At 40.0% G+C, this 21,057-nt stretch overlaps 1 protein-coding gene across 6 annotated transcripts in view; it reads left to right on the forward strand.

Annotated features, from left to right (window-relative positions):
* The window catches only part of KCNT1 (potassium sodium-activated channel subfamily T member 1), a 659,112-nt gene that overhangs the window by 621,512 nt on the left and 16,543 nt on the right, over positions 1 to 21,057 (forward strand). For 4 of the 6 annotated variants that reach the window (XM_082263648.1, XM_082263652.1, XM_082263650.1 and 1 more), the window contains 3 exons: positions 351 to 371; positions 4,769 to 5,069; positions 10,053 to 10,115. In XM_082263648.1, the coding sequence (XP_082119774.1) occupies positions 351 to 371; positions 4,769 to 5,069; positions 10,053 to 10,115 (385 nt within the window). The remainder of the gene's footprint in view (positions 1 to 350; positions 372 to 4,768; positions 5,070 to 10,052; positions 10,116 to 21,057) is intronic. The other 2 variants (XM_082263649.1, XM_082263653.1) reach the window with 1 other exon arrangement.

A 21,057-nucleotide genomic window follows, 5' to 3' on the forward strand; every position in this document is an offset into this window, starting at 1 on the left:
GAACCGAAGGATCGGCGGTCTTCGATTGCTCGGTTCTCAGTGTAGAGGCGCCGGGAGACAGATGCAGCATCCACCTAGGTAAGTATGAATAAAAAAAAAAAACACAGAAACCCATATATCTTTTAAGCTTTGAAAAAAAAAAAAATGGAAGCTGATTGGTTTCTATACAGAGCTGCACCAGATTTACAACTCTCCAGTTGTAGTAAATTCATCCCATGGGTTCTTTGCATCTGGTTCAAGAAGCAAACTAACTAGATGTGTCTGTTTAAAAGTATTTACTTTAAATTACTTTTAAGCTTCTATATGACATATAGAACTTTAACGACATGTTTTTTTTCTTCTTTAAACAGCCACATGATATCAGAACGCAGGTAAGCCTTCCTGTCCTGTAGATTAAAAACAAAATTGCAGCAGCCTCTGTACATGCATAACTATGGTGCTTTCAAGCTAAAGTAGCTTCAAGAAACATTTAAAGGGAACTTTTCAGACGGATGTATAGGATCTGATTTTTTGGATACAGTTTCTGAGTCAGAGACTCACTAACCATTGAAACAAAGATGACAGGCCTGGGAAACCTCTGTTACCATTTCATTGCACAGAGTCACCATTGGAGAGATTTCCCTTTACTTCCTGTGCTGGTGACTGGATGTCAAAGGGACAGGAGATTATGGGAAATCTCTCTAGTGTGGACAAAGATAGTAAAAATGATAGAAGCTCTGTCACATATTTATTCCTGGGTTGAACATGGGGGAGGCAAACTGTAGGAATGAAGTACAGTGTCTCACAAAAGTGAGTACACCCCTCACATTTTTGTAAATATTTTATTATATCTTTTCATGTGACAACATTATAGAAATTAAACTTTGCTGCAATGTAAAGTAGTTAGTGTACAGCTTGTAAATTTGTTGTCCCCTCAAAATAACTCAACAAACAGACAATAATGTCTAAACCACTGGCAACAAAGTGAATACACCCCTCTCCCCGTGTCATGTGTTACAAGGTCTCAGTTGTCAATGGGGAGCAGGTGTGTTAAATTTGGTGTCATCACTCTCACTCTCTCATACTGGTCACTGGAAGTTCAACATGGCATCTCATGGCAAATAACTCTCTGAGGATCTGAAAAAAAAATTGCTGCTCTACATAAAGGTGGCCTAGGCTGTAAGAAGATTGCCAAGACCCTGAAATTGAGCTTCAACGCGGTGGCCAAGACGATACAGTGGTTGAACAGGACAGGTTCCACTCAGAACAGGCCTCGCCATGGTCGACCAAAGTAGTTGAGTGCACGTGCTCAGCATCATATCCAGAGGTTGTCTTTGGTGAATAGACATATGAGTGCTGCCAGCATGACTGCAGAGGTTGAAGGGGTGGGGGGTCAGCCTGTCAGTGCTGAGACCCTACGCCGCACACTGCATCAAATTGGTCTGCATGGCTGTCATCCCAGAAGGAAGCCTCTTCTAAAGATGATGCACAAGAAAGCCCACAGTTTGCTGAAGAAAAGCAGACTTAGGACATGGATTACTGGAACCATGTTCTGTGGTCTGATGAGACCAACATAAACTTATTTGATTCAGATGGTGTCAAGCGTGTGTGGTGGCAGCCAGGTGAGGAGTACAAAGGCAACTGTGTCTTGCCTACAGTCAAGCATGGTGGTGGGAGTGTCATGGTCTGGGGCTGCATGGGCTGAGTGCTACCGGCACTGGAGAGCTACAGTTTATTGAGAGAACCATAAATGCCAACATGTACTGTGATACTGAAGCAGAGCATGACCCCCTCCCTTTGGAGACTGGGCCGCAGGGCAGTATTCCAACATAACGACCCTAAACACACCTCCAAGATGACCACTGCCTTGCTAGAGAAGCTAAAGGTAAAGGTGATAGACTGACCAAGCATGTCTCCAAGCATGTCCTACATTTTTTGTTGCCAGCAGTTTAGAAATAATGGCTGTGTGTTGAGTTATTTTCAGGGGACAGCAAATTTACACTGTTATACAAGCTGTACACTCACTACTTTACATTGTAGAAAAGTGTGATTTCTTCAGTGTTGTCACATGAAAAGATATAATAAAATATTTACAAAAATGTGAGGGATGTACTCACTTTTGTGAGATACTGTATTTTAGGGGTGTAATTTTGTGTATATATATATATATATATATATATATATATATATATATATATACAGTAGGTAAAATATGTATTGAACATGTCACCATTTTTCTAGGTAAAGAAATTCCTAAAGGTGCTATTGGCAAAAAGTATTGAATGCGCTAACTGAAATGTATTTAATACTTTGTACAAAATCCTTTGTTAGTAATGACAGCTTCAAGGCACCTCCTGTATAGAGAAACTAGCCGCATGTATTACTCGGGTGTGATTTTGGCCCATTCCTCCACACAAACAGTCTGCAAAACTTGTAGGTTCCTGGGGCCTCTTCTATGACCTCTAAATTAAAAGTTCTTTCCATAGATTTTCTATTGGATTCAAGTCAGAGATTGGCTGGGCCACTCTAGCAGCTTTATTTTCTTTCTTTGAAACCAATTGAGAGTTTACTTGGCTTTGTGTTTGGGATTATTGTCTTGCTTTTTCATCTTCATCATCCTGGTAGATGGCAGCAGATTTTTATCAAGAATGTCCTGGTACATTATTCCATTCATCCTTCCTTAACGGTATGAAGTTTGCCAGTACTGTATGCTGAAAAATAGCCCCACCATGATGGTCCCACCTCCAAACTTCACTGTTGGTATGGATTGATGTGCAGTGCATTCCATGTTATCACACATAATTTAATTTCTGAACTTATTTGCTTTGGTTTCTTTGTATGTATGGATTGCATGGGATGTTACTAATGTGGTCAAAATTTAATTTCAGTAGCACCTTTAGGGATGTATTTACCTAGAAAAATGGCGACGTGTTCAATACTTATTTTGCCTGCTGTTTATACTGTATATAGCCAAATGAAAAGTTTCTTGATCAAAGCTGCCTTATCCAATAGTTATACCCTGGCCAAGGTTTAGGTTTTTATTGTTGTCTGTGTGTTTTTGTCTTAGTGACCCTTATTCCCCCTCATTCTTTATCCTGGTGTTATTGACACATAAGACATAAAATATTCAATACTATAAAAGACAAGTTTTAGCATTAACAAGGAAGGCAGCAATGACAGCTCTCATGTTCCTATCTGAAAATTGTTTCCATTAAAGCTGAGCTCCAGACATGCAGTACTGTGCAAACGTTTTAGACAGGTGTTAACAAATGCTGTAAATGAATGCCTAGTAAACACTGTAAGTGTACAAAAAAAAACTGGGGAGCTTGCTGTACTATGTGATGTTAGTACAGCGATCTCCCCACTGTGCTATTGTGTTGTGACAGGGGGACCGCCCCCCCCCCCCCACCAGAACACACCAGCCATTGGCTGCAAGACAGTTTTTCAGCATGCCTGTTCAACAAAAGCCTGACAGGCTGCTGTACACACTGGCCGAATGTCGGCTGGTTCCTGTTAAACTGGCTGATATTCGGCCCATGTGTACCAGCCTTAAGAACGCTTTCAGAAATAGAAGATTTAATAGTTAACAAAATAGAAAGTAAATGAAAGTAAATGAACAGAAGAGAAACCCAAATCAAGTCAATATTTGGTGTGACCACCTTTGCCTTCAAAACAGCATCAATTCTTCTAGGTACACTTGCACACAGTTTTTGAAGGAACTCGGCAGGTAGGTTGTTCCAAACATCTTGGAAAACTAACCACAGATCTTCTGTGAATGTAGGCTGCCTCAAATCCTTCTGTCTCTTTATGTAATCCCAGACGGACTTGATGTTGTGATTAGGGCTCTGTGGAGACCAAATCATCACTATCTTCTTTACACTGAATATAGTTCCTAATGACATTGGCGGTATGTGTGGGGTCATTGTTCTGCTGCAAAAAAATTTGGGGCCAATCACACTCCTCCCTGATGGTATGGCATGATGGATAAGTATCTACCTGTATTTCTCAATGTTGAGGACACCATTGATCCTGACCAAATCTCTAACTCCATTTGAAGAATTGCAGCCCCAAACAAATTAATTAATAAAGCATTAAAGGTATTTTTACATGCAAGCAGCGCAAGTACCTGAATCTGACATGTTATCAGCCTCCTGCAGTCTCTGCACAGCAAAGTTCAGAGAGGGAGAGGGAGAAGCAGCACAAGGAGCCAATCAGTTATGCTGTAAAGGTCATGGACATAAATTGTAAACCTTTCGCTAATAAAATAGCTCCCTTTTAAATATTTCATCTGCGTATTTGTCTGCATGGAGTCCAGTGCCAAGGGAATGCAATTTTCTGTCATTTTTGTTTTGTCTTTGTCTGGACCAAAACAGCTGGGTTTTTTTGGGGGTTTTTTTTGTTTTTTTTTTTTAACCCAGAAAACAATGTAACTACTTCCAGTAACTTTAGGTTTCATGACTAAATAAAAAAGTTTAGAGCAGCAAATCATCTTCTTAGTTCTCTGCTAGAAAAAGGGAGGATGAGACTGACTGTTATCTCAGACATTATCAGATGAACCTTGATGTGATTTGATTATTCATTGGGACCTTACGAATAGGCATTTTGTGCCAAATGCGTCAAGGTTCCTCTGTTGATGTCTGTTTACTTGTGTGTAGGTTTTACACAAAAAAAGCTATGGCTTAGCAAGAGAACTATGAGGAATTTATATTTTGAATTTTCATTATCTAGAGATCAATCTACATTAGCATCAAGTAGAGCATCGCCCTCTAACTTCTGTTTCAATTTTCAGTCTCAAATCTCAATCAATGTGGAAGAATGTGAAGACACAAAAGACACAAAGGAGCACTGGACGGGCAAGCCCAGCCACAGGAACTCCACATCCAGCGACCAATCAGAGCACCCTCTACTACGTAGGAAGAGCATGCAGTGGGCACGAAGGCTAAGCAGGAAAGGGAACAAGCAGACAACTAAGACAGCGGAGTGGATAAGCCAACAGCGACTAAACTTGTACAGGAGATCGGAGCGTCAGGAACTCTCTGAGTTGGTGAAAAACCGTATGAAACACCTGGGCCTCCCAACAACGGGGTATGGTAAGTCTTTGCTGTGCTCTTGTTGGGTTTTTGTTGCCATTGTGGACCTCAGTTCTGAATATATCATTCACGTGTTACAAAATCTGTTCAGCGGTTTGTCATATGTTATGCTTCGGTGACAAGTGTGAGGGACCATTCATCACTACTAATACCATCTAGGAATCCATACAGCTGTGTGAAAGTTACTCCACTCAATACACCATTAATTTATTTTGTACTTAATCCATTTCAGTCCGATCCAGCAGGCTTTAGGCAGGACTGCCGCCTTTGTCACACTTGCTGTACAACTTCTCAGAATAAAGGTTTAAGAAATGTTAAGGATACAAACAACCAAAGGAATTTAGCAGGCTGGACAGCTAGGCTGACAAAATGAATGCTGGGATTTGTCAGATAAACTCTGTCATTTTTATATTTGGCTGGAGTGTGCCTTTAGACTTCATGCAAGGAATGCTCTCTGACAAAATGTCTGCCCTAATGCTACTTACACAGAAGTTGCTACCACTGGCTCAGGAGGTCTGCGCATTACCAAAAATCATCCTCAACTTCTTCACTCAAAATGTTTCTACTGCCATTGGTTGCTGCCTTATTTTATTTGCCCTTTGGTGTTTGGCTAAGAAATAGTTAGCAATTGGGCAATGTGACCAATTGTACCCTCTGTCGTCCCCCAGCCCAATAACATGAAAGGAGATGTAGCAGAGATTTCATTGTTTGTATTTCTTTGTCTATGTTGGCGTTTTCTGGTATGTCATATGTATACATGTTATAAAGAGATGAGTTTGACCTAATAAAAGGTCCCTGCATCCAAAAAAAAAAAAATCTTTTAGAGAATGTTTCTTCCATCTCTGTGCTGAGTTTTTGGGTCTCCATACCTGCATTCCCTATGAAGAGCAGCTTTTGCTGACTGTTTGATTCCAAACTGTGTAGTATTAGCAATGCAACAGAAGGTGTGAAACTCCAAGTTAGGTGAGAACAGAGTCAGGAGTTATTGCAAAAGATCTTTACTAAATGTCCAAGCCAGTGGGTTATAGTCTACCAGATTAAGCCATAGCTTGATAAAGGTCTACAGCTGAAAGGTCACTTTTGGAAGAGGCTGACCTTTTAAGTGCTGCATGGTTGAACCCAGTGCAGTGCTCTCCATGGGCTTGTGCACAAAGTTTTTGTACATTTCTAAGCATTGAACAAATCGCTCCCCTTTTAATAGGGAAAAAAGAAAATTTTCCTTAAATTTTCAAAAGAAAAAAAGACAGATTATTCTGGGGTCCAAGTGCTTTCCATCAGCTTTCTTGGCGTCGCCATCTCCCAGTGCAGTAGGTGCCAGGGCTGGATGTATGATTAGAGAGGCAGGCTGTAACTTCCAAAAATATTATATTGTGCCTTGTGTTACTTTGCCCTGCTGTTGGCTGACCCTCTGGCTTCATAACTTTCTGAGGCATTGGCCTGGAGCAAGTTGTGGTATGCATCCTTGTTCCCAGTCTGAAGCTCCAAGTATTGCAACAAGAGGGTGAGCATAATGACCAAGCAACCAGCAATTCCAGAAGGAAAGGTCAGCAGTGGTTGGCGTCTGTATTTCCATAAGGAAACGTTTCCTTTAACTGCGTCTGCACATGTACATAGATGTGCCTGTGGGATGGAATGCTTAAAGTGCACCTATTGCTATTTCACAATTGCGAAATGGGTGACAGGGAAACAAAAGCTAGATTTGCTTTGCGTGGGCAATCACACATTTTACTGCATTCTGGGAACCTGGAAATCACTGCCACCCTTATTATCAAATGTCAGCTACTTCCTTTGGTTGAGAGCTTAGGCCTATGCTTTTTGACACCCCCTAGCTGTCCCATGAAGCTGTATATCAATTCTGTGGGCCAACAGGAGGGTGCCTGAAGTGGGTAGCTGAGGTTTGCATTCCTTTAGAAAGCAGGAAAATAGGTAAGATAGATGCTGTTCTTGTTTCTTACAAAGTTTTATGTGTATTTTTCAAGCATCATTTGCCTTGCTTTAATCCTGTGTACCTTTATGCTTGTTACCATGGCATCACTAGAAAATTGTGTTGGAGTAACTTTAAGTGTTTGTTCAGCATCTCCTCTAAGTTCCTGACCATCTAAATGTACACAATATATACTTTATTTGTAGTGTGATGCATTTTAGAGTATGCGCTCACATACTCTATGATTTAGAAAAACAGCACGTTGCAAGAACAACAGATGTGAAAGCCCGTTATTCTAAAAAATGTTATCTATGAAAAATAGCGAGCTCCAAATGAAGTTGTGTGAAGCGACCTTAGCAATCGTGTTACACAAATAAGTGTGGAGAGGACTGGTAGCAGCAAAATGAAAAAAAATCATGTCAGTGGTTAAATGTAATTATTATTACCTGCAAACTGAAATGCATTCTGAGTAATAAATACCCTACCTCTGCAAGTGGTAAAATAACCAAATTAAATCTTAGCGTTTCACTTATTAGGAATTCAATTGGCACTTTGCTCACTTTTAAAGCCTTTTATTGATCTTTCAGTTTAAATCAGCAAAATATAGTCCAGGTACATCAAAACAAAAAGTGTCAAAAATCTAACAATTTGTTTTGTTTGAAAAGCAACCACAACATGAGTATAAAAGCCTGTCCTCTGCCAGCATGCTGCAGGGTAGGACACTTGTCCTAGAGCCAGAGCTTTGCAATTAGTGGGGAGGATATGCTTTGCTGATTGCACAGCTACTGATATGACTTAGCGGAGAGACCAATGCTTCCACACAAGTAAAGGCCCCAGTCTACAGGTGCGGGACCTTAACAAAGTATTCATACCCCTTGAAATTTTCCACATTTTGTCATGTTACAACCAAAAACATAAATGTATTTTATTGGGATTTTATGTGATATACCCACACAAAGTGGCACATAATTCTGACATGGAAGGAAAATAAGAAATGGTTTTCAAAATTTTTTACAATTACAAATAAATATCTGAAAAGTGTGGCGTGCATTTGTATTCAGCCCCATTTACTCTACCCCTAACTAAAAGCTAGTGGAACTAATTGCCTTCAGAAGTAACCTAATTAATAAATAGAGTCCACCTGTGTATAATGTAATCTCTGTATAAATACAGCTGTTCTGTGAACCCCTAGAGGTTTTGTTAGAGAACCTTAGTGAACAAACAGCATCATGAAGGGCATGGAACGCGACAGACAAGTCAGGGATAAAGTTGTGAGGAATTTTAAAGCAGGGTTATTTTTTAAGCAAGGATCCTAAGTTTTGAAAATCTCACAGAGCGCTGTTCAATCCATCATCCGAAAATGGAAAGCGAATGGCACAACTGCAAACCTACCAAGACATGGCAGTCCAGGGCAAGGAGAGCATTAATCAGAGAAGCAGCCAAGAAGCCCATGGTAACTCAGAGATTCACAGCCCAGGTACAAGAATCTGTCCACAGGATAACAATTAGTCATGCACTCCACAAATCTGGAAGAGTGGCAAGAAGAAAAGCCTTAGGAAGTGCCATTTGAAGCTTGGAAGACGCCATGTGGGAGACACAGCAAACATGTGGAAGAAGGTACTCTGGTCAGATGAGACCAAAATTGAACTTTTTGGCCTAGAAGCAAAACGCTATGTGTGGCAGAAAACTAACACTGCGCATCACCCTGAACACACCATCCCCACCGTGAAACATGGTGGTAGCAGCATCATGATGTGGGGATGCTTTTTTCAGCAGGGACAGGCATGCTGCTCAGAGTTGATGGGAAGATAGATGGAGCCAAATACATGGCAATCTTAAAAGAAAACCTGTTAGAGTCTGCAAAAGACTTAAGACTGGGGCAGAGTTTCACCTTCCAGCAGGACAACGATCCTAAACATACAGCAAGAGCTACAATGGAATGGTTTAGATCAAAGCATATTCATGTGTTAGAATGGCCAGTCAAAGTCCAGACCTAAATCCAATTGACAATCTATGGCAAGATTTGAAAATTGCTGTTCATAGATGCTCTCCATCCAATCTGAAAGAGCTTGAGCTATTTTGTAAAGAAGAATGGTCAAAAATGATACTTTCTAGATGTGCAAAGCTGGTAGAGACTGAAGTAGAAGGGGGAACAGCCATTTTATAAGCAAAAAGACTTTCAGGTGTAACTGCAGAGAAAGGTGGTTCTACAAATATAGACTCAGCGGGGCCGAATACAAATGCACCCCAAACTTTTCACATATTTGTAAAAAAATTAAAAACCATTTATCGTTTTCCTTCCACTTCACAATAATGTGCCACTTTGTGTTGGTCTATCACATAAAATCCCAATAAAACAAAAATACGTTTTTGGTTGTAACATCACAAAATGTGGAAATTTTCAAGGGGGCATAAATACTTTTTCAAGGCACTGTATACTTGGGCTGCAACTGCATTGGAAAGACAAGCATCTGTAAGACATTTAGCATCTTTTGTTTTGATGCATTCAGAATACATATAGCTGATGTAAACTGAAACTTCAATAGGGCTTTAAGGGAAAACTTTCTGTTTAAAGAAATATGATTTTTTTCTTATACAACAATTATATTTTGTGGTGGTGTTCTTTGAGATACTGAGTCTAGTTTTACATTTTTAACTTTTAGTCATGCAATCTACTGTATTATAACTTGGTGCCCTCCATAATCAGCTATTGCTTGTTCGTTGTAGGTGACATGTGACCTCATATGTCAGTTTAAATCCCAATACTGCAGACTGGAGAAACCGTTTTATAAATCTGCTCCAGTCTGCATAACAACACACCCTGTGATTACATTACAAAAATAAATTCCTCGAGAAGGGGTACTCTGACTAGTAACAAAACAGCAGGCCACACTAGACATGCTCAGCCTGCAAGATGGCTGCACACGTGGTGACAGGTACATTTTAAAGCAAAACCTGATGTGTTTGGCTCAATTTAGTCTCTTGCTGATTTCTCTTTCTTTCTCTTTCTCTCTCTTTTGTTCATGTCTGTGCCTTTTTCTTCTGTATGTTCTCTGTAGAGGATGTAGCAAATTTAACTGCCAGTGATGTGATGAATCGGGTAAACCTTGGATATTTGCAAGGTAATTCTTCTCCTTGGGAGTCAAGCTTTGACTCAGCGCTCAATGTGATTGCGAATATGCCAACTGGCCCCTCCCACCTGACACATTTTCAACCGCAGACTAACGCATGTATGGTTTCTGCATGTGCATAAAGATGAACGCCCCATTTTATGCCGCAGATAATGCTTGGTTTTCAGTTAACAAGATGCCGTTTTTGTCAAGTCCATCAGACACCATACAGTTCACAATATAGTAGAAACTGCAGATTTGATAGGAGAGGTACAAATTAACTTAACTTAATTCTGATCTTGAAATTTTAGAGAGAATCAAATATTGCTTAAACAATTCGCGTTTCCTACATTTATTTGCCTAAAATAATTATATTCAGAAAGTCTGCTTTTCTGCAGACACATGGTTTGACTGGCCAAATTGGTGGATGTTTGTCTATGTTAGATATTCTCCTACTTTTCTATATCACTATCCCTAACCTCCTTTATCCCTCCTAGCAAAGATTTCTCCTACCTGCTATTAACTTATTGATAATGCTTCCCTCCACTCCACACATACTAAAATGAAACTAGACGCTTTACTGAAAGATTTGTCTTGCTTGTATGGGTGAAAAAAGAATGATATGTTTTTTTGGATAAATTCTGCCCCACATTCACTTCAATGCTACTCACATAGCCAAGAGCCTAAGCATTTGATGATGTAAACGCTGCCTAAAGTAGAACTTTACCCATAACAACTTGATAAAAAATAATGTTCTTTACATACTGTACGTTCCACATTCGTAATTATGCACCCAAAATGAGTGTACTGTAAATTGCCTCCAGCATTGCTCCTGTTTCTTCTTGCTGGAGGCTGCCATTTTGCTGAAACCCAGAGCCCCTGAGCAGCAGTAAATCTTTAGACAGTCAACAGATTGGCCTCTACATTTTTAGCAAAGTGACAAAATATAGAGAGCAACTGGCAATGTGTATGGCAGGGTGAGACGGTGTATTACTGGATTTTAAACAGTATAGACATTTATTTTTAATGTTTTACATAGCTATACCTGCAAAAGAGGCCAGCCTGAAGTGATAAAGCAGGACTTCATTTTCTGACAAAAGTTCTACTTCAAGGAGAATGAAGAAAATCCAGGAAGTATATTTTAGCCCTTTTATTACTTATTATTTGTCCACCTCAGTAATACAATTATAGGATAAGTTAGTTGTTAATATAAATGACCCATTGGTAGTACAGAACTCTGATGCAGGAGGACCAAGCTTCCATGGTTGAACAGGGTTTATGTTCTCTTTGACACCTGGCGCCCATTTAAACAATTGCACATGTGCCAGACACAGTCATAGAAAGTGTTAGCAATCCTGAGCCCATATGCTGGAGAGATAGGGAGGACTGGTATTCTTGGCTAGATTTGGCTCAGGCTTGGTTATGTCACATAATCCCAGGTACTCAAGGGCTTCTTTAAATATATGATGTCATGCAGGAGAGGAGTGAATGCCAAGCAATTATTTATGAAGAAGGAATGTTAGAAACATGGCCTTCCAATTTTTCATTGAAAGCTCTAAATACAATTTTGGCAAAGCGTATTTGAAAATGTTATGGCATGAAGTTGGCTATCGATCAGGTATCCTAAATCTAGCAGCTTCTCTTTAAAAGCTGTTTGTCTTGCTGCTTCAATTGCTAGGGTGGATGAAAGTGGTGCATCTGTAAACATGATGAAGTTTCAGCATAAACCTATATTCAGAGATATAATTAGGCTGCCATCTTGGATAAAATATAGAAGAATTAAAAATTCGGTCAGGTTTTTATCTCTGTCTCAGTCTCCCACTGGTGAGATTTTCCCTTACTTCCTGTCCCTTTGACACCCAAAGAAGAAAGGGGAGAGGCAGTTGTCACGAGTATAGGAAAGCACAAACCACCAGAAAACATTCTCAGAGGTCCCAACCCTTCTCCGCTCTGCTAAATGTGTTTTTCATTTCATCTGTCTGAGCTTAAACCAAAAATGGGAAGTTACAGACCAAATTCATTAAGGGGTCCAAAACAGCTTTAATGACGCACAAGACAGTCAACATGTTCTGGAGGGAAAAACATGCTCCCCTTTCATCAAGGCTCAGTAATGTTTGACAGTTTTTAAATGGACCCCAGGAACTTGATGTTTGAGAAATCTTTAACTTACTGCTTGCAAAGGAATCAGGGCAGAATTATGCCAGTAAAACAACTACAACATACCAAACCCTAAGTTACCTTTCACATGGGCATTCTGATCAGGTCCACCTGCCAGTTTTACAGGCAAACTTGATCTGCAGTTACATGCAGGCCTATGGACAGTCAGATGTAAATGGACTTGTGTCCGTTTACATCCAACTACCTCCAAGTCCATCTAAGTTTAAAAAAAAAAGGTAGAAAGATTGTGTCTTTTTTCATTTTTGTGGACCTAAACATGACAGGTCGAAGGTAACCTGATGTAAATGGACAACAGATACCCAGCCGCCCATGTCCACTGGGCACAAACTGAATGGGCTCTGATGTCCTAATATCTGTCCTGATAAGCTCCAATTCTGTTTACGGATCCCCTGCTGATCGAAGCGGACTCTGTTCAATATGAAAGAATACACAATAAAAGTCCAGGCGCTGATCCCAAAGAAATGTCCCTAGGTAAAAAACAGACCGACCAGTGCGGTAATCTATGAATGACCAATGGGTGGTGACTTACCAGGGCTGCCAAACCCTAAACATGGGATGAAGACATGAATTAGCAGTACTAGAAAAAAGAGGGTGGCGCTCACTGGTGTCTGTAAATAACTGTACTCTATGGAAGACTGTAAAATGTCTCTCTGAATAGATATGGCATTTATTGAATACATAATTAAACAGTAAAAAATTGCCACGACAGTCCCAACATTCCTGAATCTCCTTGGGTTGTTGTGAGATCAAGGAGAATGCAATGCTCGATAAGACCTAGGAATATACTGGCATCCCTCTTGGTAAAAAAATGATGACAATAAGGTACCTCGGGTGGCGCTGAAGCGCTGTTGCCAGGCTCGGAAGGGGACACTGTGCGCGGCCGCCGCACGGTCCCGCAATTGGTGACAGTCCGCCTGTATGCAAATGCCCGAGTCCTCCGTTGCTTCCGCGGTAACTGGAAGTGACGTGGGGATCGCGTCACCGGAAGTGACGATGGTCTACAGTCAGGAAGTCGGGGCCGATCACGGACGTAAACAGACTTGCTTTGTTTACGCTTTGTCATTCGGCAACCAGAAAGCCTTTTAAGCCGGGCTGATGGGCGGGCTAATGAGGATTAACAAATGGCAAACAACCAAAACCGAAAAAGGAGGGGAAAAAAAGAGAAAAAAGGCAGAAAAAAGTATATTGCGGAATCCCACAACAACCCTAAGGATAACATACATTTCCCAAAAAAATATATGTCAATGCCTAATGCTGAAAAGTCTATATGATTACATAATAAATAAACTGAAGCTTATTTACAGAGTACCGTCATATATTAAAACAATAATGGTAATAAAAATATATATATGTTGTGAAATAAAATATACTAAGTGATGGTTAACTGGTAGTGTACCATCATGCAATAAGACCATAGTATATTAAAAATATATATATTAAATGTATAAAAATATCTTATTAAAAATTATCCATAAATGAAATTACTTCATCATGCTGGACATATATATATATATATATATATATATATATATATATATATATATATATATATATACACATACATAATAAATATAGCCGTTACACTAAAATGCGTTTTACCATATGTGATCCACATAAATACGCAATATGTGAAAATTGTCAAAAATTGATATATATAAAGCTAAAATCGATAAAAAATATACATATGTATAAGTATAAAAATTATATATATATATAGGGACTACTAGAGGCAAAAGGAAGTATGGAAATGCGTACTAACTGGAAGGAACCTGATGAGGGGCCAAAGTGTCACACCACACTGTTGATCTCTAGCTCCTCGTTCAACCCATTTGGAGCCAAGGAATTGAATTTGTATATCCAAAAAACCTCCCTTTTGCATAAAAGGTAATAACGCTCGTTGTCCGTTAATGTACCTTTTGGAATACTTTCAATAGCCATGACCTCCAAATGTTTGAAATTTTTGTCATGTTTCATAGAAAAATGTCGGGGTTCACTGTGTTTGTCACAGCCCTTTTGGATGAACCTACGGTGTTGACCCACACGTTTGCGTAGGGTGCGCATGGTCCGTCCTATGTAGAGCAAACCACAGGGACACCGTAACACGTAAATCACGTACTCGGTGGAGCACGTGATGAAGTGTTTGATGTTAAACGTGTCACCTTTGTTGCTAATAGAGGCGCAACCGTGGACAACGGACTGACACGTCAAACACCCCCTCTTCTTACATTGGAAAATTCCTGTTCTATTGTCGAAGTAAGATCTAATGTCATGGAGGGCCCGAGATTGGGTCTTCAGCTTACTGGGGGCCAACACATTCTTTATGGTTCGTGCCCGCTTGAAGGTGACCTGTGGGGTAGATGGTAAAATAGGAGCCAATCTACTATCGAGGCGAAGAATGCCAAAATGTTTTTTTAATGATGTTAGAGATTGCCCTATACTGATCATTAAACCCCGTGATGAACCTCACAGTATTCTTGTTTTCATGCTGAGTACATTTGCGGGGTTGCGCAGGTTCCAAATGAGCCTGAAAGGCACCTTGGACTAATGATGAAGGATAACCTTTGTCAGAAAAACACTTACTCATCCTAGCCCCCTGATTACAGTAGTCCATAGGGTCGGAGCAATTCCTCCGGAGCCTGTGGAATTGGCCCCCGGGGATGTTACGCTTCCAGGCTGGATGGTGGCAGCTAGTGTAGTGGAGGTAGGAATTACCACTCGTAGATTTGATATGGTTACTACTTGTAATGAGGGGGCCATCATGGGAAAGCACCAGATCGAAAAAAAACAATTCCCTCGGATCGATCACCGAGGTGAATGAAAGGCCCATAGAGTTGGTATTGCAGTGGGCCACAAAGGAATTGAAGATCTCAATGCCCCCATTCCAAATGAGGATGATATTGTCAATATATCGTCCATAATACACGATATGATGAGAGTAAGGGTTGTTACTCCAAATGGAAAATTCTTCCCATAGACCCATGGTAAGGTTGGCGTAAACCGGGGCAAAATTGGCGCCCATGGCGGTGCCTTTAATCTGTAGATAAAACTGTTCAAGATAAGAAAAATAGTTGTGCCTCAAACAAAAATCGGTACAATCAGTGATAAAAATAGATTGTGCAGAATTAAACGAATCTGATTGAACCAAAAAATGTTGTATAGCTTGAAGACCTATATCATGTGGTATTGAGGTGTACAAAGATGTGACATGAAGGGAGGCCCACATATAATCATCCTCCCAAGTATAGGATCGCAGGGCGCCAAGGACTTGGGATGAATCCCTGATGTATGATGGTAATTGGCAGACTAGTGGTTGGAGGAAGGAGTCAATATATTTAGAAACTCCGCTAGTAAAACTATTCATGCTGGCCACTATAGGCCTCCCCGGTGGTGATTCTAGTGACTTATGCACTTTAGGCAAGTGATAGAAATATGGGGTACTACATTCCCCCGGGAGTAGAAACCTCCTTTCTTTGTCATTGACGATCCCTTGACGCCAAGCTTGTTCTACTAATAGTTTTAGTTCTTGTTGGAAACTAGGTAATGGGTCGCCCGCTAGTTTGACATAGGTGTCAGTGTCGGCCAGCAGGCGACAAGCCTCCTGTAGGTAGTCGGTTCTGTTCTGTATCACCAAACTACCCCCTTTATCAGCTTGCTTCACAATGATATGTTTATTGTCAGTAAGATTTTTAAGGGCTTGTTTTTCGATCTTACTCAAATTTCCTCGAAAGGTATCCTTAGGTGATCTACAGAATCTGCTTAAATCTTTGTACACTGCTTGATAGTACGTCTCGATGTAGGGGCCTTTAGACTGTACAGGATTAAAAGTGGAACTGGGCTTAAAATTACTGTGCCTAATGTCAGGGTCCATGTAACACGTCAATGAAGACTCCACGGTGTAGTCATCCAACCACAATTCCTCAAGTATCTCGAGGGCCTGATCATCAGTCACAACTGGCGAGGAGGCCCCCGGAACACGAGAAGGAGAAGATGTAGTTGTGGCAGGGTTGTCCTTCACAATGTGGTTATTAGCATAGTGTCTTTTTATTGTCAATTGACGTATAAATCTATTTAAATCTTTAAATAGATTAAAATCATTTGGGCCCACAGAGGGGGAGAAGCCCAGTCCTTTCCTAAGGAGTGAGACCTCCGCCTCTGAGAGTACATGAGATGAAAGGTTATAGATCTTAATAGTGTCGTAATTTACTGGGACCCTATGCTTTCTTTCTTGCTTTTCCCTGAACTGTCTACCTCCTCTACAACCTCGTCTAGTTTTCTTTTCTCTTTCATGGTACCCCTTGGAGCCAACACTTGAAAATCCTGTTTATTAGCAGGGATCTCATCAATACTGGGTGAGGGATCATTCCTATTGGTTGTATGAGTTTGGAGCGACCCCCTTCTCGAATGAACCCCTCTAGATCCCTAGCTAGAGGGCTGTATCTATTTTGGATGGGTAGAGCTATGCAAATTGGGTCATTGTCGTCAGTAATGGTGATGATAGGTTCTATAATGGATACATCCAAACTGTCCATAGGACTATTCTTAGTTGTGTCGACCTTGGTCTTGGTAATCATTTGGGATTTTGTATTATCACCTGAGGGTCCACCTGCGTTCCCTTGTTTTCCACTGGGATCCCTATCCAAACCTAAAACGTCCTTATTCTTGTTAGACACCACTGGTTTTATAAAAGGATTCTTCTGTTTCTTATTCGTATTAATTGAACTAGTATTATTGGGTCGAGGGGATCTGAAATTAGGGTGATGATTACGGCTAGCTGACATTTTGGTATTAGGTTTCCTAATTTTGGATTCCCTCCATTCAAAGATGCGGTTAAGTTTGTAATCGGCTATGTCTCGCTCTAGTTTTTTCGTTTTAGTATTGACTAAACTATCTTCATGGCTTTTGACATTCTGTTCCAACGTAGTGGACCATTTGTCATAAAGACAAGAAGATTTGAACTTATGCTCCTCATTGGTCCTATCTGCTACCTTCTGTTGGGCCAACTGAAGCTTCCTTTCCCTTTGTTGGATGATAAGTTTTATCCATTTGGTTGTGCAGAATTCTGCCAGAAAACGCCACTCTTTAGTTAGATCTTCATCCAAAAAACTGCATAGTTTTTTGATGCGTAACCCCCTGGGGGTAATACCCAATTCAATATATTTTGTTAAAAAGGATAAATCCCACCACTGGGTATTCTCATACTGTTTCGCCTGTTGTAGTCGAAAAAAGGAATGCCTCATTTCGACCTCAAAGGCCTCTGTATGCGGGGGGGGTGTCTCTGTGCTGATCCAGTGGATTTAGTACCTGCATCCAAAGCTAACTCATCCTTGTTCGATGCTACAATGATCTCATCAAAGATAGCTTGTAACCGGGAGGACCTGTCAGTCCCCATATTAAATGTACTAAAAAAATTGGGTGCTCTTAAAATAATAAAAAAAAAAAAAAAAAAAGGGGGAAGGAAAAGGGAGGGAAAAGGAAAGAACAAACAATTAGGAATTGGTTGTTATGTAACTATGAATTAATCATAAAAATGTCCATCCACTTAATCCGGTGGTAGTGGCTATACTCATCAAGGGAGGGATACTCCCATCAACCATAGAGTAAATCCATATAACATGAATGTCCATATGGGTCCAAAGTCTATGGAAACGCTGCCAACGGGCAATCAGTACATCCAAACTGACATCAAAGAATACACAAAAAAAGTCCAGGCGCTGATCCCAAAGAAATGTCCCTAGGTAAAAAACAGACCGACCAGTGCGGTAATCTATGAATGACCAATTGCGGGACCGTGCGGCGGCCGCACACAGTGTCCCCTTCCGAGCCTGGCAACAGCGCTTCAGCGCCACCCGAGGTACCTTATTGTCATCATTTTTTTACCAAGAGGGATGCCAGTATATTCCTAGGTCTTATCAAGCATTGCATTCTCAATATGAAAGGAGCTTAACCCTTTGGTATGTTGTAGCTGTTTCACTGGCATAATTCTGCCCCATCTGATTCCTTTGCAAGCACTAAGTTTAGGATATCTTTAGCATCTGCTTCCCTGAGTTTATTTAAAAGGCTAGCAAATATTACTGAGCACTGATAAAAGGGTAGCGTGTTCGCCCTGAAACACTTTGGGTGTCTAGTGAATAATTAAAGCTGTTTTAGACTCCTTTATGAATTTGGTCTGGCGCTCCTTCTTTTGATTTAAGCTCTGAGTAACATTCCTGAGTTCCTATTCAAGCCGTGCGTGTGAGCCACCTAACCAGAGATGGTGAGCTTTTTGAATGATTGTCATCTTTCCCTTCACTACTCTGTATCAATAAGCATTGGAGTCCCAGTGCCTCTTGGATGTATCCCTTTGTTTTTGCTTGTATCCTTGGAAAGATTTCCCATAAATTCCATGTTCCCAATAGGAACACACGTGGCTGGAACTGTAACCCTTATTTACTCTATCAATAGTTTAAAGAAAGGTTTGGGATGGAGTTGGACTTTAAACTGCAGAATTTTATAAGTTAAGAATGGCTCTTCCTATTTTTTCTGTGCACAAAAGACTTGTGTTTTGTAGCCTACTATGTACTATTATAAATAAGAAAAGATATCAGCACTTTGGAAAAAATAAAACATTAAAAGCAAAAGGCAGCCAGCACACTAGGTAAGATTACACACCATAAATACATAAAAATTAAAGGGAGGCAGGGCCAATAAATATGGGTATTAGTCATGGTCCATAAAAAAGTCCATAATATAATAGTCCATAAAAGGGAAAAAAGATGATCAGAAAGCATCCTCCAGCACCAGTGAATGGGATGGAAAGACGATTCATTAATCACCACGTGAGTAAATACAAATCTGCCCACCAGATGGAATTGACCCTCAAGTTATAGAGATGTCAAAACCAGCGATGATCAAATGAATGGAATGCCAACTTGATGTATCAAAGGCAATGTGGTAACCAAAGAATATCTCTGCAGTACGTCCAAACTACTAAGTAGTTTATTGGTGAAATAACACTTACAATTGAAGAGATAAAAGATGCGTGTACACGATATTCAAAACAGTCCGCGGCTGTGTAGCGTGCTTTTGTCCGACAGATGAAATCGTCTTTTCATCCCATCCAATTCAGTGGTGCTGGAGGATCCTTTCTGTTCATCTTTTTTTCCATTTCATGGACTATTATATTATGAACTTTTTTATGGACAATGACTTATACTCATATTTACTGGCTCTGCCTCCCTTTTATTACTATGTACTATTTCCAGATTTTTTTAGAATGTCAACATATACCAAAATTTAAAACAATTAAATAATAATATAAATTTTAGGTTATCGAGTTTGTGGAGTGGACAGTTTTCACTTTTTAGGAATAGTACAAAATGACAAAAAACAAATGTTTTTAAAAATTAAACAAAGGTGTTTAAAAATGATTTTACTGCGGTGAGGTTGATCACAGACTTTTGGGAGGTCTACATGAAGTGTTGGCATTTTCCTCCATTGATGCGCTCATTTTTTTTTTTTTAAGATGGCCCAACATGGTTTCATGGAAGTGCCCACCCTAGCATGGTATATTGCCAGTTCCCAAAGATTCTCTAAAACTACCGGGAAGTAAAACTTTGGTTTTAGGTATTAAGCGTTGGAAAAAGTGTCTGAGACCTGTAATCAAATTTGGAAACTCCAACTATTTGGCACAATTCTATTTGGCAATATACGGCGTGGGATTGACAAGGCTTTGACTCACTGCATGAATTCATCCAATAGAAAGCTTCTTCCATGGAGCAGAACTGGCTGCAATGACCAACAGGCCTTTACCCCGAATATCTGAAGTCATTCTGTAACAGGCATCCATTGTGTGACGGTAAACATTTCATATCTCTCCATTTTCCTAAACGTATCTTCTCCTTTCAGCGCTCTTATTGCAAGGCTAAATATTCCACTACCTAAAATTTAAGGATTAGTCCTTGAGGATGTTCAGACATTAACATGAAATGCAGTGTCCCTAATGTGTTAAAAGCCACATGACGTAAAGAAAAGATTAACTTTTAAATTTACCTTTTATTTGATACCAGTTTTTTTGGGTTGACACTTCAGGACTTTTAAAACGAATAGAAAGTTCTGTATTGCAAGTAGACATATGAAACCCACAAATATCTTCAGGGTTGTGCTTTAAAGTGAACCTAAAAGATACATTTGATTTGCTATATCATAAATGTTCCAATACGCAAAGTGTAGTAATTGGAGTAGTGAAGACCCTAACTTCCCTAAAAGAATGGAACTTTTACCTGTCATTGGTGGTCAGTCACACATACAGTGCCAAGGCATTGGTCATTTGGCCTATGTCAACAGGTTCATCATTGATCAGGCAGGGTCAAAGTTAGGCTAGCTCTTCCTAAACTTCAGACTGTCCCCCTCCTTGGCATTCATGTTGCCAGTGCCACAGAAAAGAAAACAAGACTGACCAGTGGAAGGATTCTTTGTTTCTGCAGGAAAGGTAAGGCTTTCATTGCTTCATTTATTGCTTATATATATAATAAATCCTTACAGTAGGCCAGGTGTACATTACCAGTAAATGTATCAGCAATGTCAGACCAAGACTAAAGGAGCAATATTAAAATTAAAAATGTATATAGATCTATAGACAGTACAGAGATCACTTCATGCACTTGCATTTACGGTATAGATTTATACAGTCAGGTCCATAGATATTGGGACATCGACACAGTGCTAATCTTTTTGGCTCTATACACCACCACGATGGATTTGAAATGAAACAAACAAGATGTGCTTTAACTGCAGACTT

The sequence above is a fragment of the Pelophylax lessonae genome (genome assembly GCF_965119305.1).
Source record: "Pelophylax lessonae genome assembly, chromosome: 7".
NCBI lineage: Eukaryota > Metazoa > Chordata > Amphibia > Anura > Ranidae > Pelophylax > Pelophylax lessonae.